Below are 16,627 nucleotides of genomic sequence, written 5' to 3'. Positions count from 1 at the left end.
TTGCAAGATAGTTTCAGCAGCCATGCTGGGTATTTATTCCAGTTAGAAGACATATTTTATATGGAAATACTTCCCATATATTTGGGCTCTCTTACAATTCCTCTTGTCTAAATAACTTCCTTTTCTTGAACTTCCAAGTACACACCAGGAATGGCTGATGAGATGGCATTTGCAGTAAGGCAGGGCTAATGTATAAAATGGAAATCTTTATTCAACTCAATTCATTCAGTGGAAAAATTAAGCTACATTAATTTGCTTGTCTTCTAATCAATGAGAACAAAAATACTTTCAAGACTTCAAGCAAAATACAATGCAAGTAAAATACCATTAAAATTATAGAGTCAGGGCAGAATAATTTTATATAATTGTGGCCCTGATTGATTTTTTAATGGAGCATCCACTTGTTCTCTGACCCCTGAGAATTTTTGTTGCATTTCTGTTGCACACAGTAAATTCATTATACCCAACCTGGCTTCCCTATGCATTTCATCAAAGGTAGAGCGATTCAGAGGCCAAGTAAAACTGAGTTTAAGTGATGTGTGCCATTAAGAACACAAAGAAACAAAAAGAGAATACTTTATAAGTTGAAACTAACCAAGATATTTAACTGCAACCCCATTAACTAACTTGGTTTTCAGGTATTACCCAAAGTTGCAGCTGCATAGATGGTTCTCTTTGTGTGTGCCTGCCCTATTTGCCCACACAGTAGCAAATCCACACACACCCATTTCAGAGAGCCTTTTACATGGTCCGTTCTGTTCTGAAGACAGTAGTAGTGTCTGATGTTGTTTTCTGCGATAGCTAACTATGTGTTTATCAACACACTAGTTGAGCACACAGGGAAGCAGCTCAACAACCCAAGGGTGCTGATCTACCTGCTTCTTGCTAGCTATCTGCAAAAACAACTTTTCTTTGAGTACAATCAAACTGCAGAACTCTTCAGGCCCCAGTGAAGCAAATGGACTGCATGTGTCACAAATTTCAGTAGCTGGCAGCCACCAGGCAACAAAGGCCATGAAGCAAACACTCACACTGTAGAAAAGCCTGAGGTATATGGGTGTCTTCTTGGCATAACACAACAGCATTCTAACAAGAATATACTTAAATATATTCTGGAAACATCCTAACTGCAATTTTTATGGGCTCTCTGAATTCAAGCATCTACCACACAAGTACACACACTGCAAACTAAAGAGTAACTGTAGTCAGGACAAAAGTGTGAGTGAAAACAAATAATTATAACAGAAAAATAAAAGTCTGCAACAGAATATAATAAAATGTAGCTCAGGTTAGAATATAATCAAACTGTCATGAACCCCAAGGAGTCAAAATGTTAGTGTCATGCAGGAGTGAAGGTGGTGATGATAACTGTTAACGATCAGCTTCATTGGGTCTCTATCTGCTGTGGTACCTGCTATCAGATGGAGTCCTCAAATTTTCTTTAGCCTTTTGCACATGTTCCATAATGAGCATAAGCCTAAACAATTTTCCTAGCTGGTTGAGAAAAGGAGCATCAGCCAGTATCGTTACTGCCCCCTCTCTGACATGGGAAAAGCAGAAGTAGCTTTCACTGGAGAAACTGGAGTCTCTCTGGGCCTAAGGATGCACATCCAGAGGCAGAAGACTCAAGTTTTTGGGTGGGTACTTCTGTTCCTTATTACTAGATGGTTTAGAGCAGAGGTTGACAATGTTTTTCCACTTGCATGCTCCTTGGCAGCTCCTTTCCATGAACTATACCCTTCATATTAACCAAATGTTTTAAATAATTTAGGGCGCAATCGTAACCCCTTATATGTCAGTGCTTTCCAGCACTGACATAAGGGCAATGCGGCTCTGAGTTCAGGGAACAAACATTTCCTTACTTTGAGGAGGCCTCTGTGAGTGACACCCAACTGCAGGATGCAGCACACATCCCATTGGCACCGCTATGCCAGTGCTGGAAAGCGCTGACATAAGGGGTGAGGACTGCACCCATATTTGCTGTTATTTCAAATTTATATGTTTTCAAGTACTGATTCATATCTGTTAATACACAAATTGAATACTGAAAACTACCAGTTGGTGGAGCTTTTGCCAGCTGCCTTCCTTCCTACCTTGCCAGCCCTGCAAGGCATTCTAATACAGACCTGCCTTTTTCCACATTATTCAGTTCTTTTCAAGTACCCCTAAAAGTCCTGGCAAAGTATCTTGGGGGTACACATACCCCAGATTCAGAATCACTGCTTTAGAGAATTAGCAGCAACTTTTTCCTTCCAGATAATTGTGCAAGTCTTCTCTGCAAATTGGGTCAACAGTTGACAATAACTAGGAATTAATGTTGCTGTGCCATCTTTCTAGCCAACATCACACCTCTCCCTCCACCTCCATATCATACAGGGGATTAGCCTCAAGCCCATCAACTTCACTCTGTATGTGTGGGAAAGACTTACTGGGGCACAAGGGGAACCACCTTTTATGTCTTCTTGGGCCAGGGTCCCCCAAAACCTGGGATCAGCCCAACATGGCAATTATGAGGCTTGAAGATGGTTAGAAGTTTGACAAGCAATTATGAGGACAGCTAGCAAGTTTGGCAAGCAAATCCATGCATGACAGAATTAATATACAGCCTAATCAGGTAGTTCAGGAACACTGTTGTAAGCTCTCTCTCATACTGTTTACACATACGCACTCACCAACAAAGATAAATATGTTTGCAGCTACTTACACTTATGTAAGTACACTTATATGCACTTACACATATCCATGGGAGTGTGAAGGTCCTTCCCCCCCACCAACTATACAGAGAGAATTCAGTACCCACTCATGAGAGCTTTTACATGCTCATACATTTTCTGAACAAGAAAGGACAAACGTCAACACTAGAATACGAGGTTTGAGGTTTGTATCTGTGGTTAAAAAAACCCTAACAAACATATATAAAGTTTTAGATTTTGCTAAGTAAGGCAATACTTGGAATATGTCAGGTATAGGCAAATGACATTCAAAAGCATGTTAGCATTAAGACCGTGGCCTTGGCTTTCCTTTATTGTTGCTCCAAGACATGAGACTGAAGGCCATGCAAGGTTCTTTCATGTTTCATAGAGAAGGAAAAGGGTAGCACAGAAGTTTCTAAAACAAACGTTCCCTATAATCATGCAAACCCAGGTCATTGAAGCAGTTTGGCCATAGTAAGCCTGGTGCAGTAATATGGGGTAGTTCATTTGGGCTGTCATGCTAATGTGAAGTTCCTGTAAATCCAACTCAGCAGGAGAAAAAGGAGAACAGATATGTAGACACCACCTAACAGGGCTGCTTACACACATTGCATTTTTAGGTGTATACCTAAGATTTTCAAAGCGAATTCCTAAACATATGAAGTTTGATTTACAACATGCATGTGCTTGGAGACTTGTACATGCCTGCCGGAAAGAGGCGCAATTGGCTGCAGCTTCCTACTGAGCATACATTCCATGACAAAATCAGGTTTGCTTCCATAAAACATATGCAACTTCTGTTAGAGCTGAGACGTTTGGGCAAGTTAAAACGTCACTGCATTCACAAAACTCAGTTATCATTTGATAACATAAATGCATACCGTAGCACAGCTATAACTACGCATTGCAAGATAAATTAGATGGATTGCTGTCTCTATCAACCACAGGGAATTATTTAATAATCCAAGTTATCATGTGATAATCTTTACCAGGACTTGGTTACTGAGCTTTATCTTTCTCTCTCAGGTTTTGATATCCTTTAAACATGAATCCATCTTTATCATTGGGATCACGTTTAAAATTAGTCCAATGTATCCTCCCAGAAGTAAAAAAATAAAAATAAACACACACAAAAGTGCATTAAAAATCCACAACGAGCAAGAAACTCTCCATTGTTCCTCGGTTGCTTAATTTGAAGTTGTAGCTCTACTAGAAATGGGGCCTTCCTAATCTCCTGGCAGCTTTCATTTCCCCTGGGAAATCTCTCCAGAACTGAGAGTAGTATCTAGAGTAGTATCCTGTGAGGTGCAGTTGAAATGGTCAACCTTCTCATGTATGCACAAGGACCTTATTTATCCTTGCAGGCATATTTGGATCCCAGCCTAGGAAACAGCTTTATGCTGAAACTGAAATAATTTTAAAACTGCTGGCTTAAATCCAGGCACAAAGTACTGAGAGTTTTCTAATCGAAACTAGCAATCTAATGAGTAGATGTATGTAGTCCTGCTTATAAAATTAAATGCATATTTATATTCCAAGGTATTTAATGGAGCAAATAAAAAAGGGATCCGATTTGTGTTTCAATGTGCAATTAAAATACAATCTAGGAGTTGGTACAGCCTCATTACTGTCAACAGTGCAGCACATTGCAATTAGTCAGTGACCTATTTTCTATTAATATTTTTATATTTATAAATAGCCAGCACTGTTAGTATTTAGCTTCCCTGTAATAAAGTAAAATGCTTTGGGTTTAATGACAGCATTTTACAACCAACTGTTACATCATAAAGCTAACCAGAATAATGGACTTCAATATAGTTTGGCAGTGCTCTGGTAGTGGCAGGTTTGGGACGTAGTCCTCTTTTCAGATGTTCATGTACATTTATGCTTCACTGACTGCAGTTAGAATTACAGTCATATTACTTGGTGCATGACCTGGCCATCAACTTCATCCATGGGGTTCTGTTATGTGCATGTATGTACACACACATTCCTGCTGATTAGCGTATGCTTTCCCATTCACTGCTATCTAGAAGAGTATTCCATGCACACAACCAAACTGTGTGTGTAGAGCTACACTAAACACTGCAGTGAATGGGGAAGCATGTGATGGCAATGTGCTCTGTGGGCAGAATGGGGTGCATAGGACTGGATTTTGGATATCTCTCAACACTGAGCTCTTAACCATAAAGCCCTGTTCTTGCTTTCAATAACTGAATACATGGAGGTGGAGCAGGATTGTGCCTGCTGGCTCCAACCCATCTTCCATCTGCATAGTTAGTAGAAGGTGTGAAAGGGCTGCATGTGGAATATGGAGCCCAGGATTAGCAAGTATGTGGAAAAGGCTGCACATTTACAGGTTCATATGCATGGAGTCCCTTTTACTCCTTCCACATGGAGACAGGGATAGCAGGTCCAAGTACACTTCTTCCCCCATCTGCTCAGTCAATACATAGATTAAAAGGGGGACTCTTGAGGTGTTGGATTATACGTACATCTAAATCTGAATCTAAATTGTGGGGGAAATAACCCAGCCCCCCAAACCCACTCCCTATTTTACAGTCAACCAGTTAAAACTACACAACATTACATGACACCAGAAAAAGGTTGATCTCCAGTGACAAAATTTATTTCCAGTGATCAAGTTTTAAATTCAGTTTATGACACAGTATAAAATCAACTTGCAACAAAAAAAAAGTAGATATGCAAAGGTTTTCAGGAAATGATACAGAATTTATTCCAATTTCATATAAATATTAATGTTTTTGAAAGTGTCTAGACAATCAGTTCTAGCACAGGTGTACGTATTACTCTGCTTGCCCCTATGGAGAAGGGGAAAATAAACCAAACAGAAATTGTGAAGCAGATGTCTGGTTGCCATAACAGCCTCTGAATATAGTCAAATTATCTTTGCTCATGTCCCATATAAATTCTGCTTCCTCACATTAGTTACATGAGTTCTACAAGCACATTTGTATCTGAGTCATTTGACCAAAAATGAACTCCAGTGGAATGTAATTTTTTAGCTAAAAATAGCAAGTGTAAAATATATTCTCTACCAAAGTTTAAGGAAAATACTGAAGTCTACCTCTCCTGTTCTTGCTTCATTCGTATTCTCTCCTCTTCTGAAGTAACGGCTTCCTGTACTTTTATTTTCTCAATCTTGTCATCTTTTCGATGTTTGCCAAACCTGTTAATAACAAGACAGAAATTCTAACTTGTCAAAATGAACAAGATCTGTGTGGGCTCCTACTCTCTGCGTAGGAAATTGCATGCTCATTATATGACGACACCCATACAATGGGGATAGACTGGCATGCCAAGGCAATTATCAAACAAATATATGTTTAGATAGTTCAAGCCTTGAAAATGTTCCTATTTTTAGTAGCACTCCTGGTGAGATTCCTATTTTTAAATGAATGCCCAACTAAACTGTTGCCGTTCTCGTTTAATTGCTCATCAGTGCAACTTGTAGATATAAAAACAATATACAAAAATTTATGCCTCCCTCTTAAGTGTAAGGGTCAAACCACTACTATACATTCGTGTTAACATTAGATCTTTATTCTAGCCCATTCCACAGGAACATCCACTTTGAATATACTATGGGGGTCTGTTTTGCTAGAGAATGCTCTGAAAGCACATGAAGATACAGTTCTCCTTGGGAAGCTAAACCCTGGAAGTTGCTTTGATAGGAGATCTTCAAAACCATATTTAAGCTGCTCCATAAAGTTTTGACAGTTTTGAGATTGGAGTATAGGTGTAATAAATGAAAATAAATAAAAATTATATTAGACAAAGATTATGGGGTTAACATTTCCTTACCTGCAGGCTGTACCTCAATACCCCTGTTCTAGTTATATGGAAATCACTTCTATTCCACTGGGAGTTGGAGTCTTTGACAAGGCTGCTGCCACAGGAGAAGCCCTGACAAGGAATTCATCTCCCTTCCTCACTGCTCTTCCAGTTACCTTAGCTCAGCAGAGGAGTCTGGAGGAAAAGAAAAAAAAACCCTTCTCATTCACACTGAACACCATTCTTTGGCATGCTGCTTCTGAAGATATTCTGCTTCTGAAGATATTCTGCTTCTGAAGAATATTACCCAAACATCGTGAGAACTGCAACACACTAGCGCCCTTCTAATAACAACACACTGCATACATCTGACTCTCAAAGGCCCAGGGCAGGCACATTTACAACGCTCAAATACAATTCATCTGCCCATTGGGTAGATGACTACTCAAGCACCTGAACAGATCATGGAAAGCACACAAACTTCTGCTGCAAAAGTTGAAACTCTTCTCTTCAGTTTTGTCTCATAATGAGGTCTTTTGCTCTTGCCTTTACATAAGGCTTATTTTTGTTTGATGGATTTTTTACTGCTATTTTAAAAAAAATCAAAAACTAGGAATCTGGGCCAGCAAAAGGGTATGTCCAGAATCCAGAGAGCTGAGCCATGATGCAATAGAATAGCAACAGGAAACAGGGGCTGTGGTCCACCCCAGGTACCAGCCATAAGAGGGTGCTCTGCCCCCTCCTTCCCTTCCCAAGAGTGCCCCCTCTCACTGATGCCTCTCACCTCCCCTGCCACAACTCCTGAATTCAGCCTTCCTGCCCCTCACTCAGAGCTTGACTTGGGCTAGGTTGTGGTGGTCCTCCTCCACCTACCACTGCTGCCTGAACGCACCTAGAGCACAGAGCAGTCCATGCAGAGTGGGCCAGGTGCTCAGGGCAATGACAGCCCCTCTGCCTTCATCAAGGTGCAGAAGAAGGACAGAGCAGCGAAGGCAAATCTGGAAATGATATGTGATGACATCATCCCATCACCACCAAACTATTGGGTTGCAGAGCTCTACACCGGGTGATGCCACCCCCAGCAATGCCGTTGCCATAATGACAACCTTACTTGCTCCAAACATCCATTGCTTTTGCCTTGACAAGCATGAAAAATACGGCACAAGCATAAGCTTGTCCCCATCACTTCTTACAATATGTATCTCAACAAAGCAATCTAAGTGGCAGCAGCAACTGTTACCCTGCACATGCCTGATCTCAAAAGCTAAGCAGGGTCAGGCCTGGTTAGTACTTGGATGGGAGACCGCTTGGGAATACCAGGTGCTCTTGGCTTATACCATAGTCTTTCGAGACTGAAGGTTGCCAACCAGCAAAGCACTCTAGAATAACTTTGCGAATTAATGACACAAAATGGAACGAAAAGGGAGAATAAGATATACTGAGATATGCTATAATCACAATTCAACCTCCAGTTATACTCTGTGACAGCTGCTTTACGTCTCACTTTTACAACTAACATTCAACGAGTCACCTAGCTAATAATCATTTTCTTTAAAAATCTACCTGTTTGTCAAATCACAGTTCCACATCAGAAAATGAAAAATACGAACACTCTAGATCTAATCCACAGCTAGGAAAATATATCCAAGAGAAATGTAAAGCTTCTCCTTCTCCCCAGGTACCTCAAAATGTCATTTTTGTTCTTCTTAATATATTTTTCACTCTCAGTGAATATCTTACCTTTAGACATCAACAAACCAAATATCAGATTTTTGTCAGATTTTTTCCTTTTATTTCCTCCCAGATGGAGGCTTTATATTCAATACAATTTTAAAAGAAGTACTGCTCACCAAGTAATATAATTGGAATTAAAAGCAATTTTTTAGAGAATTTTTTTAAATGACAGATTGAAATAATGGTTGCAAATTAAAAATATCCTGACTTTTGAAAGGGTGAGGAAATGACAAGGGAGAGTGGCTGAAATCCTGTTCACTAATTGCCAAGATATTCTAAGGTGGCTGAGTGAAACATCCCCATTCTCCCTTTGCAGGGGGAAAAAAAAGTTCAGAGCATGTTCCAAGCTACTTCTGAATTCTCCAAAGCCATATGCCATTTTAATTCTCAGCTCAACTGATTTGTAATGACTGTGTAATGACAGGGTCATTCAATACACTGAGAAGGTCAATTATGCTCTCCTTACATCTCCTAATGAAGGTTCTAGACCAGCTTTTTCCATGTCATGACATCTTACAGTTACATCTAAGAATGGGCAGTCCTAATGACAGGATGGCAGCTTGCTGAAGTGAACACTTCACAACAGACACTGGGCATTAATTTCAAAACAGAAGGAAAATAAACAAGTTGACAGAATTCGATAAGAGTAAAGTTGCAAGATTACAAACCATTTGTAGAAGCTGCCATGAAAATAAGATTCCCAGTTTTGAATTTGATGCCGTACTGCTATGTGAAAGATCTTTGTAATGGGGCAACTTGTTGCACCCTGCCTCCAGCAAGGGTGTTATTGGGGCTCCACTACTTCCCTAGCTGCCCTTCATCTCCCATCCCCACCCCCATTCCATGAATCCATCTCTTGATCTTGGAATGAATGGAAAAAAGGGAAAGTCAGAAAAACACCAGACACTTTGTGTTTGGGCAGGGACATCCTTGGAAGAATGCAAGAGTTCTTGCCTATGCATTAAATCTTAAGTTATGCTAGAAATCAGTGCCAGTGCTTCCCAATGAGAACTGTGACATAATTCTGCTACAGATCTCTATACAGCTACCAATGACAGCTGGAAAAACGAGGATGCAGCAACGCACATAAGGATTACAGCTAGGATGGGAATGTTTTTGGCTTGGGGAGGTCATTTTTGTCAGCATCCCCATGGAAACAGCAATGTGTGTTCAAGCTTCCACTCTCAAGGAAAAGATTCAAAAGACTAAGCAACCAGTATCAAATGTTCTGGAGATGCCCCTCTAGAATAGGCTTCTGCACCATTAACAGATAGGTTGCTGGGAATCTTTAGTCAGATGCGGTTTTCTTCACCAGTGTAAGCAGAAGATTCAATAACTTCTTTTTCGGTGCCTCCGTTTTTAAAGGGATGTGAATCCTATCCAAAAAAATGACGTTGCATCGCTACAGAGTTTTCAAGTTCACATAAGCTCTGCATTGATGACATGATATCTGCAGAACAGCAACCTATGGTGGCAGTGTGCCTGTAGTTCAGCCACAGAAATCATACGTTGCATGGAGAAGGTCCTAAGCTCAACCATTGGCATCATCAGGTAGAGCTGAAAAGACCCCTGCATGGAACCCTAGTCTTTGGCAGGCAGTGTGGATAATATTTAGATGGACCAATGATCTGACTAGCTACAAGGCCTTATGGATTGGCTGGTCCTGATGTATATCATTATATAACATCACTCTAAGGGAGTGTTTCCCTAACCTTTTCAACTGGTGACACCCTTGACCTACTGGTCCATTGGCTGCAGCTTCCCATTAGGGTTGCAATCCTATACATTGGATAGGGTGGCAAGTTTTAGATTCCACAGCTCCCTTGGCTGATTTCTGCAGCTCCCTAGGGAGCAGTGCCACACAGTTTGGGACCCATTGCTCTGGTAGAATATACTATCAAATCTTCTCCAAATGAGGATACCTAAAAGCTGTTAATCAGCACTATTTGAATCCCAGGGGCTCTGAACTAGGACTTTTTTTGCCACTGTGCTTGTGTTTCTGTCCGTTCAGCTTTACTAAATTTTTTGTTGTAAATCTGCATAAATTAAATGAAAGGGGGTGAACTGTAAAATGCTAAATAGTGGATTGCTGCATCAATGACTGAATCAAGGAGTCAGATTATACATGAGAAGAATTTCTACTGAGACATAAGAATCTTGATAATCAGCAATGATGAGAGCAACCATTGAAAAAGAACACTGAAGTTGAATGGAGATGCTGTAAAATCCAGTGCAGTTTGAAGACTGATTAGGAATGGCAAAAGCTCTTTTGGAGCTTGCATGCCCAAACTATGCATTTTAACATATGAAGACATTCATGTTTCAGTTCTGATGTAGGCTGAACTATGCACAGTACACAGCTGCTGATCTTTTTTTGTTCCTTAAAAAAAGAACAGCTTGGAGATCTGAACAAGTTAAACCAGCTTTTAATGGGTAATGCAGTCTTAATGGACAACATATCCTTACATTACTGTCACTTAATGCACTCAGAAATGCTCTCTTTCCAGGCAGTATTATCCAATCAAGGCTACAGTTCTTTGTTAGCTAATGAAACACTTAGGAGTTCTATAGAGATCCCAACAGCAGGATGTTGAGACAGCTATTAAACAGCTGTAAATAAGAGAGAGAAAACAGACTCAACTTGGGCATCAATTTTAGTCTGTAAGACATTAGGTATTTTCATGTAGCATTCATTCAGGAATACATCATGTTTGTGTACATGAGTGTGCATGTGTCATGTAAATGTCAAACGGGTGATATTTTCCAGTAATTCTTATGATTTTAAGGAGGGCCAGCAGAGTAGGGAATGTCAGAAATGGTTTGTATCATCAAGCCTTGTTTTTGATACACCCACTAAATGAACAAAATTAGGATGACATTTGGACATTTATTGATGGCATCCCACTGGTTTTGCCATTAGTGGTAAAGGTTATACCTGCGCAATATGAAGACCACACCACAGATATGCTAAAGGTATATAAAAAACCACTGGTCAAGTTGGCTATTCTGTATTCATTCCCATTCCATTCAATTGTACAGTCTGAAGTATGGTAGATTTTGATGGCTAAAACTGCTAATTTAGATTCAAGTAAACGAGCAATACACCCCTTTTAAAATCAGCAGTGGCCACTTGTGGACATTTAGAAGAGAGCATGCAGGCTGTTGCTGCTCTCAGACGTTTCCGCTTGACTACTGTACTTCTAATTTACTGCTCTGTACATTTTAATGCATTATTATCTTAATGCATTATCATCTCCAAGTACAATACTACAAATTGCAAATTGCATCTGGCTCAAGGACTGATTATGAGAAATACTAGGACGACTGCCTCTGCCTGAATAACTCTGATATTAAAAATAAGAGGAGGAGACTGATTGAGCTGCAAGCAGCTTTGTGATGAGAAGAGGCCATTTGAACATTACCATTAGCTTCTTTTGTTAAGCACAACAGTTTGACATGTCAAAGCCAACAAGCCTTCCAAAATTTGGCTGCCATGATTTTCTTACCATTTAAAATATGGGTACAATCCCAGGAGGGAACTGTATAAGAAATACAAATTAGATGAATCACACTTTGCAGCCACATCAATAAGGTTATTCCCTCCAGTGACATGGGACTAGCACAGCTAAATTCAAAAATGGAAATCTGCTTGGGTTCAAAAGCCAGCGTGAAAGAATTCTAAACTAAACCTTGTTGAAAGTAGCTCCTGGAGACAGCTCAAAGAGCAGACAAGTTGGGGTTGAGTTGCGCTGATCTAAGCACAGAAAACAGACCCCCTAGTACTGAAAGACAAGAAAATCGTATAAGAACATAAGAACAGCCTCACTGGATCAGGCCATAGGCCCATCTAGTCCAGCTTCCTGTATCTCACAGTGGCCCACCAAATGCCCCAGGGGGCACACCAGATAACAAGAGACCTCATCCTGGTGCCCTCCCTTGCATCTGGCATTCTGACATAGCCCATTTCTAAAATCAGGAGGTTGCACACACGCATCATGGCTTGTAACCCGTAACGGATTTTTCTCCAGAAACTTGTCCAATCCCCTTTTAAAGGCATCCAGGCCAGATGCCATCACCACATCCTGTGGCAAGGAGTTCCACAGACCAACCATACGCTGAGTAAAGAAATATTTTCTTTTGTCTGTCCTAACCCCCCAACACTCAATTTTAGTGGATGTGTCCTGGTTCTGGTGTTGAGTGAGAGGCAAAAGAGCATCTCTCTATCCACTTTATCCTTCCCATGCATAATTTTGTATTTCTCAGTCATGTCCCCCCTCAGGCGCCTCTTTTCTAGGCTGAAGAAGCCCAAATGCCATAGCCTTTCCTTATAAGGAAGGTGCTCCAGCCCAGTAATCATCTTAGTCGCTCTTTTTTGCACCTTTTCCATTTCACTATGTCTTTTTTGAGATCCGGCAACCAGAACCGGACACAATACTCCAGGTGTGGCCTTACTGTGTAATAAGCTATCACTTATAGAGTGTGTGTCTGTGTTGTTTTGTTAAAAATGCATAAAAGCACAACATTCCACCTTTTAGGTGTTAAAATATCCAAATAAAAAAGCAAAACACTACATTTTGGTGTTTAAGATATTTTACAGAAATTAAAATAGATTACTTTTCCAGTTAGAAATAATAATACTGTGAATGCAGCTGCTAACACTATATAACCTCCCTAGTGCATTTTTAAAGTGATTATAATTGATTAAAATGAGCCCTTGAAATAAAAACACGTCACCACAATTTGCTATTTTCATCAAGACATTTTGGAAAAAATATTCAGTCCAGTTGCATGGACTGCTGGGCAGCAGAGAGGTAGGTGGGGGTGGGGGTAGAGGTGGGGAAGAGGCATTCTGGGGTGGAGGAGATGGAAGGAGGGAGGGAGGTGGGACCAGTGGACACTGCCTGACAGGGAGGCTCTGAATTATATGCCGACCTTCTGGTCGTCATAGAATTGAGTAGCCCCATTACTGGGCTACTAGCTTTAGCCGGAGGAAGGGGACAAAGATCCCCTTCTCCTGAGGAGGCAGCGATGGCTGTCTGGGGTGCACTGGATGCAATGGCAGACATTATCGGCACCGATGCAGTCCCACGTGCCAGAAAGTTCAGGATTGGGTTGTGGCTCTTTGCATTATCCACAACGAAAAGCAAGTGCAAAGTAGCTGTGGACTTGCCTCTGTGGAGACACCTAAGTTGTCAGCAATTTTATTCAGTCAAACAATTACACATATTATTGTACAAGGTTTGATTGCTTCCTAATGGTTAAAAAAAAGGCCTCTAAAATGTTTTCTCCTGTAAACAGTTCTTTCAACTTATCTAGTTAGATTAGAATTAATCTAAACTAATAATAGTTATTTCAAGACAAATCTATTGAGATGAGAATCATATATGCTTCAGTATGCTGGCTGGAAGAGGTAGGGCTGCCCCTTTTTAAGATATTTACAAATGCTGACATCAATTAATCACACATGTGGAAAGCATAGTTGGTCAGGCCTTAATATTCCTCTTACAGTTAAAGGAACCCTCCTCCCACAATTGTTGGCATAAAAACTTCAACTGCTGCAACACAGGACCACAGCTCACCACATGTTGGTCCAACTTCCCAAAACTGAGTCAGGCAAATTTGAAATTTGGATGTCTTTCCAGGAACTGGCAACTTTGCAGGATGAAAAAGGTCACCTTCTGAGAATAACAGCTATGGCAATGGGTACTATACTTAAAAAACCCTTCAGTGAAGGTTTAAAGAGGTACATAAAATGTTAACCAAACTCCTGACAGTTCACCTGGAGCCTCCCAAAGACTGAAACTTCCCTGCAGACTTCATTATCTGTAAGATTAAGAACATCAGCATTTTTCCTGTCAATTAATGGGGGGGGGGAATTTTTGTTGATGCAAGTTTCCTAAGGAATATCCTCTGTTGAATAAATTAAGCAATATATAATATTACTTCATAGCCTGAAATCTGATTTGTATGTTTAATTTTGATGCTTATGAATGCCTTTTACAGAAAACAAGCATGGCAACCATTTCTTGGCTCCTCCAGTTTTTAAGCTCCATCAATTCTTCTATGAAGAAAATGCTTCCCAACACTTTCCAATAGATGGCAAAGAGATATTTTCAGGATCATAAAGGCCACATAGCTCTTTTAATAGCTATCTGGGCTTCTTGTGCTTTGGAAAAGTATAAGAAATACACAGAACTAAATGGTACATTGAACCGACTGGTCTTGAAAAATATCTGCAATGATGTACTATTTGATTAATTTGCCCTTGGCAATTCAACCAATCAACCAAAAGCCACTGCTTCAAATTTATCTAGAGAAAGTGCCCAGGTTTGCAGAGCAGCTGTTGCATATTCATCATGAAATAAGTACATGCAGATAATGAGTCAGCTGATCTCAGGTTAAGGTTGAACCGTGGAAAATTAATATGGATTGGTTTCACACCATTTTGAAAATCTCTGAAATAGTGCTGAAGGGAGGGATCAGTGAAGGGAGAACACATCTGAAATTCGCTTACACTGTGCCACTGGTACATACAGAAATGGGCTATCTATTCCGGCTGCAGAATTTCTGCAGTTCAAGATGTTAAGTAGATGTCGACAACTAGAGATGCCAGGGAATGAACCTGGAGCCTCACACAAGGAAATCACTACTGAGCTATGAATCTTCCCCCAAAGGAAGAAAGCAGACTTATAAGGTATAATTAATTGGTCAATTTATTTTGATATGAAAAGAAAGGCAGAGACAGTCCCCAAATGTTTTCCCAGTACAGGAGCTTCCCATACTGTACTTCAATATGTTTTATGAACAGCAGCATTTTCTTGCATTCCCATCCAACAAAAGTTGACGCTGAGGTTACAAAAGTTAATGGCAATGAAATGTCCATCATCAGCTGCTGAAAGTTACTGCATAGCCAAAGGTTCATTGCCGCTTTGCAAAAATGTTTACCTGAAAGCTATGAAAACAATGGCACTCACATACGATGTCAAAATGTGCCACAGCACAGACACCTGGGATCTTAACTGCTGTTTATAGTTGTTTTGTTTTTTTTAAAGGAAGGCATCTTTATAGTATACATAACAAAGATGCATACTTTTGTGGAAGGAAGTAGCAGACCCTGCAGAGCGACAAGATGAACTATCTGTGTTCCAGAAAATGGCTCTGATATTGCTGATGGTACAGTAAGTGAATTTTCCAGACCTGTCATCATTATCATGGGCAGAATTCAATGATGAATCTCTTCAGTGCATCCCTGCATCTACGTAGCTCTGCGGCACTTTCTTCTCCGTCCCCACAATACCCAACATGCAGCCTTTAAAGCTGCTTGAAATACTGCTGTGTATACAATTAGACAATCCTGTGGAAGAGTAACCAAAGAGTAGTCAAAGGGGAACTCTGGATTGCTCTAGAGGAAACATCTGTTTAGATATGCACATGCCTCTGTACATGCATACTGAACCTCAAGTTTACTAAGTGCTTTAAGACACTTCAGTTATTTACTCTCAGAACAGGTGGTTGAGATAAGCCCCCTAAAAGGCCAACTGATAACACTCCACAACTGGGCCCTCCATGACAAAGAAGACTCAAGGTTTGTTTTCTTTGCCACAGGCCTGCCAAAACCACTCTCTGTCCAAAAAGGGTCCTGTGTGTTCTGACTAGTGATGAAGTCAAATTCAGTAAGTGCTTACTTTGGTTTATCATTATCAGAGTGGGAAGTAGACATTTGTTTCCTTGTCCCAGTAGCCCTTGGTGCAACCTGTGCCCACATAAAAACCTCCTACATTCCACCTTAAGACAGTTACAAATTGCAGACCGTGAAACTTTTCCATCAAGCCCAGTTCCTATTCACCTCCGTTTGTTTTGTTTTTAGAATAACCTCCAACCTGATAAAGAAGCTGGGAAGGACTCAAAACCTTGCTCACCACTTTGAGACATTTTAGTTGGTCCTAATAAATTTGACTTTAGAACATTCAAAGGTATTTGTTATTAGTTCTAGAGTTTGCCTGACACTAAGAAGGAGATGGTTTCTTACTTCAGTTTTCTTTCTCATCATCAAATCAAAGGCAATTTATGAACAGAAAGAAAGATCCCTTGACTTCACATCTCAGGACTGAAATAATGTTCTGGACCTAAGTTCTGGCTTAGGTTCAGCCAAAGATGTCACTCTCTGTAGGGCCAATTTTTGGGTCTCTTTTTAACTATAAAAATCCTGATGGTAAGGGTATAAAGCAAGAGAGTGAAAGGTAACTGTCACATATATGCAGTATTCCTCAGTCTCAGTGGTGATTCTGTGAACCACACACTCTTGATTATTATGAATTGTCATCTGAGCTTCCTAGGATGTTGAGATCTTCCTCCAGAAGCCCATGTCTAGGTGCTCCAAACTTTGGAAATTAGACAAGGCCCTA

General features: G+C 40.3%; 1 protein-coding gene across 4 annotated transcripts in view; it reads right to left on the bottom strand.

The window, feature by feature from the left end:
• PARD3 (par-3 family cell polarity regulator) overlaps window positions 1–16,627 on the bottom strand; it is a 647,691-nt gene that overhangs the window by 162,958 nt on the left and 468,106 nt on the right. For all 4 annotated transcript variants that reach the window (XM_066627797.1, XM_066627794.1, XM_066627795.1 and 1 more), the window contains one exon: window positions 5,782–5,883. In XM_066627797.1, the coding sequence (XP_066483894.1) occupies window positions 5,782–5,883 (102 nt within the window). The remainder of the gene's footprint in view (window positions 1–5,781; window positions 5,884–16,627) is intronic.

Source organism: Tiliqua scincoides, chromosome 5 (genome assembly GCF_035046505.1).
Source record: "Tiliqua scincoides isolate rTilSci1 chromosome 5, rTilSci1.hap2, whole genome shotgun sequence".
NCBI lineage: Eukaryota > Metazoa > Chordata > Lepidosauria > Squamata > Scincidae > Tiliqua > Tiliqua scincoides.
The sequence above is the reverse complement of the archived record's forward strand: the minus strand, read 5'-3'. Positions and strand labels throughout refer to the sequence as shown.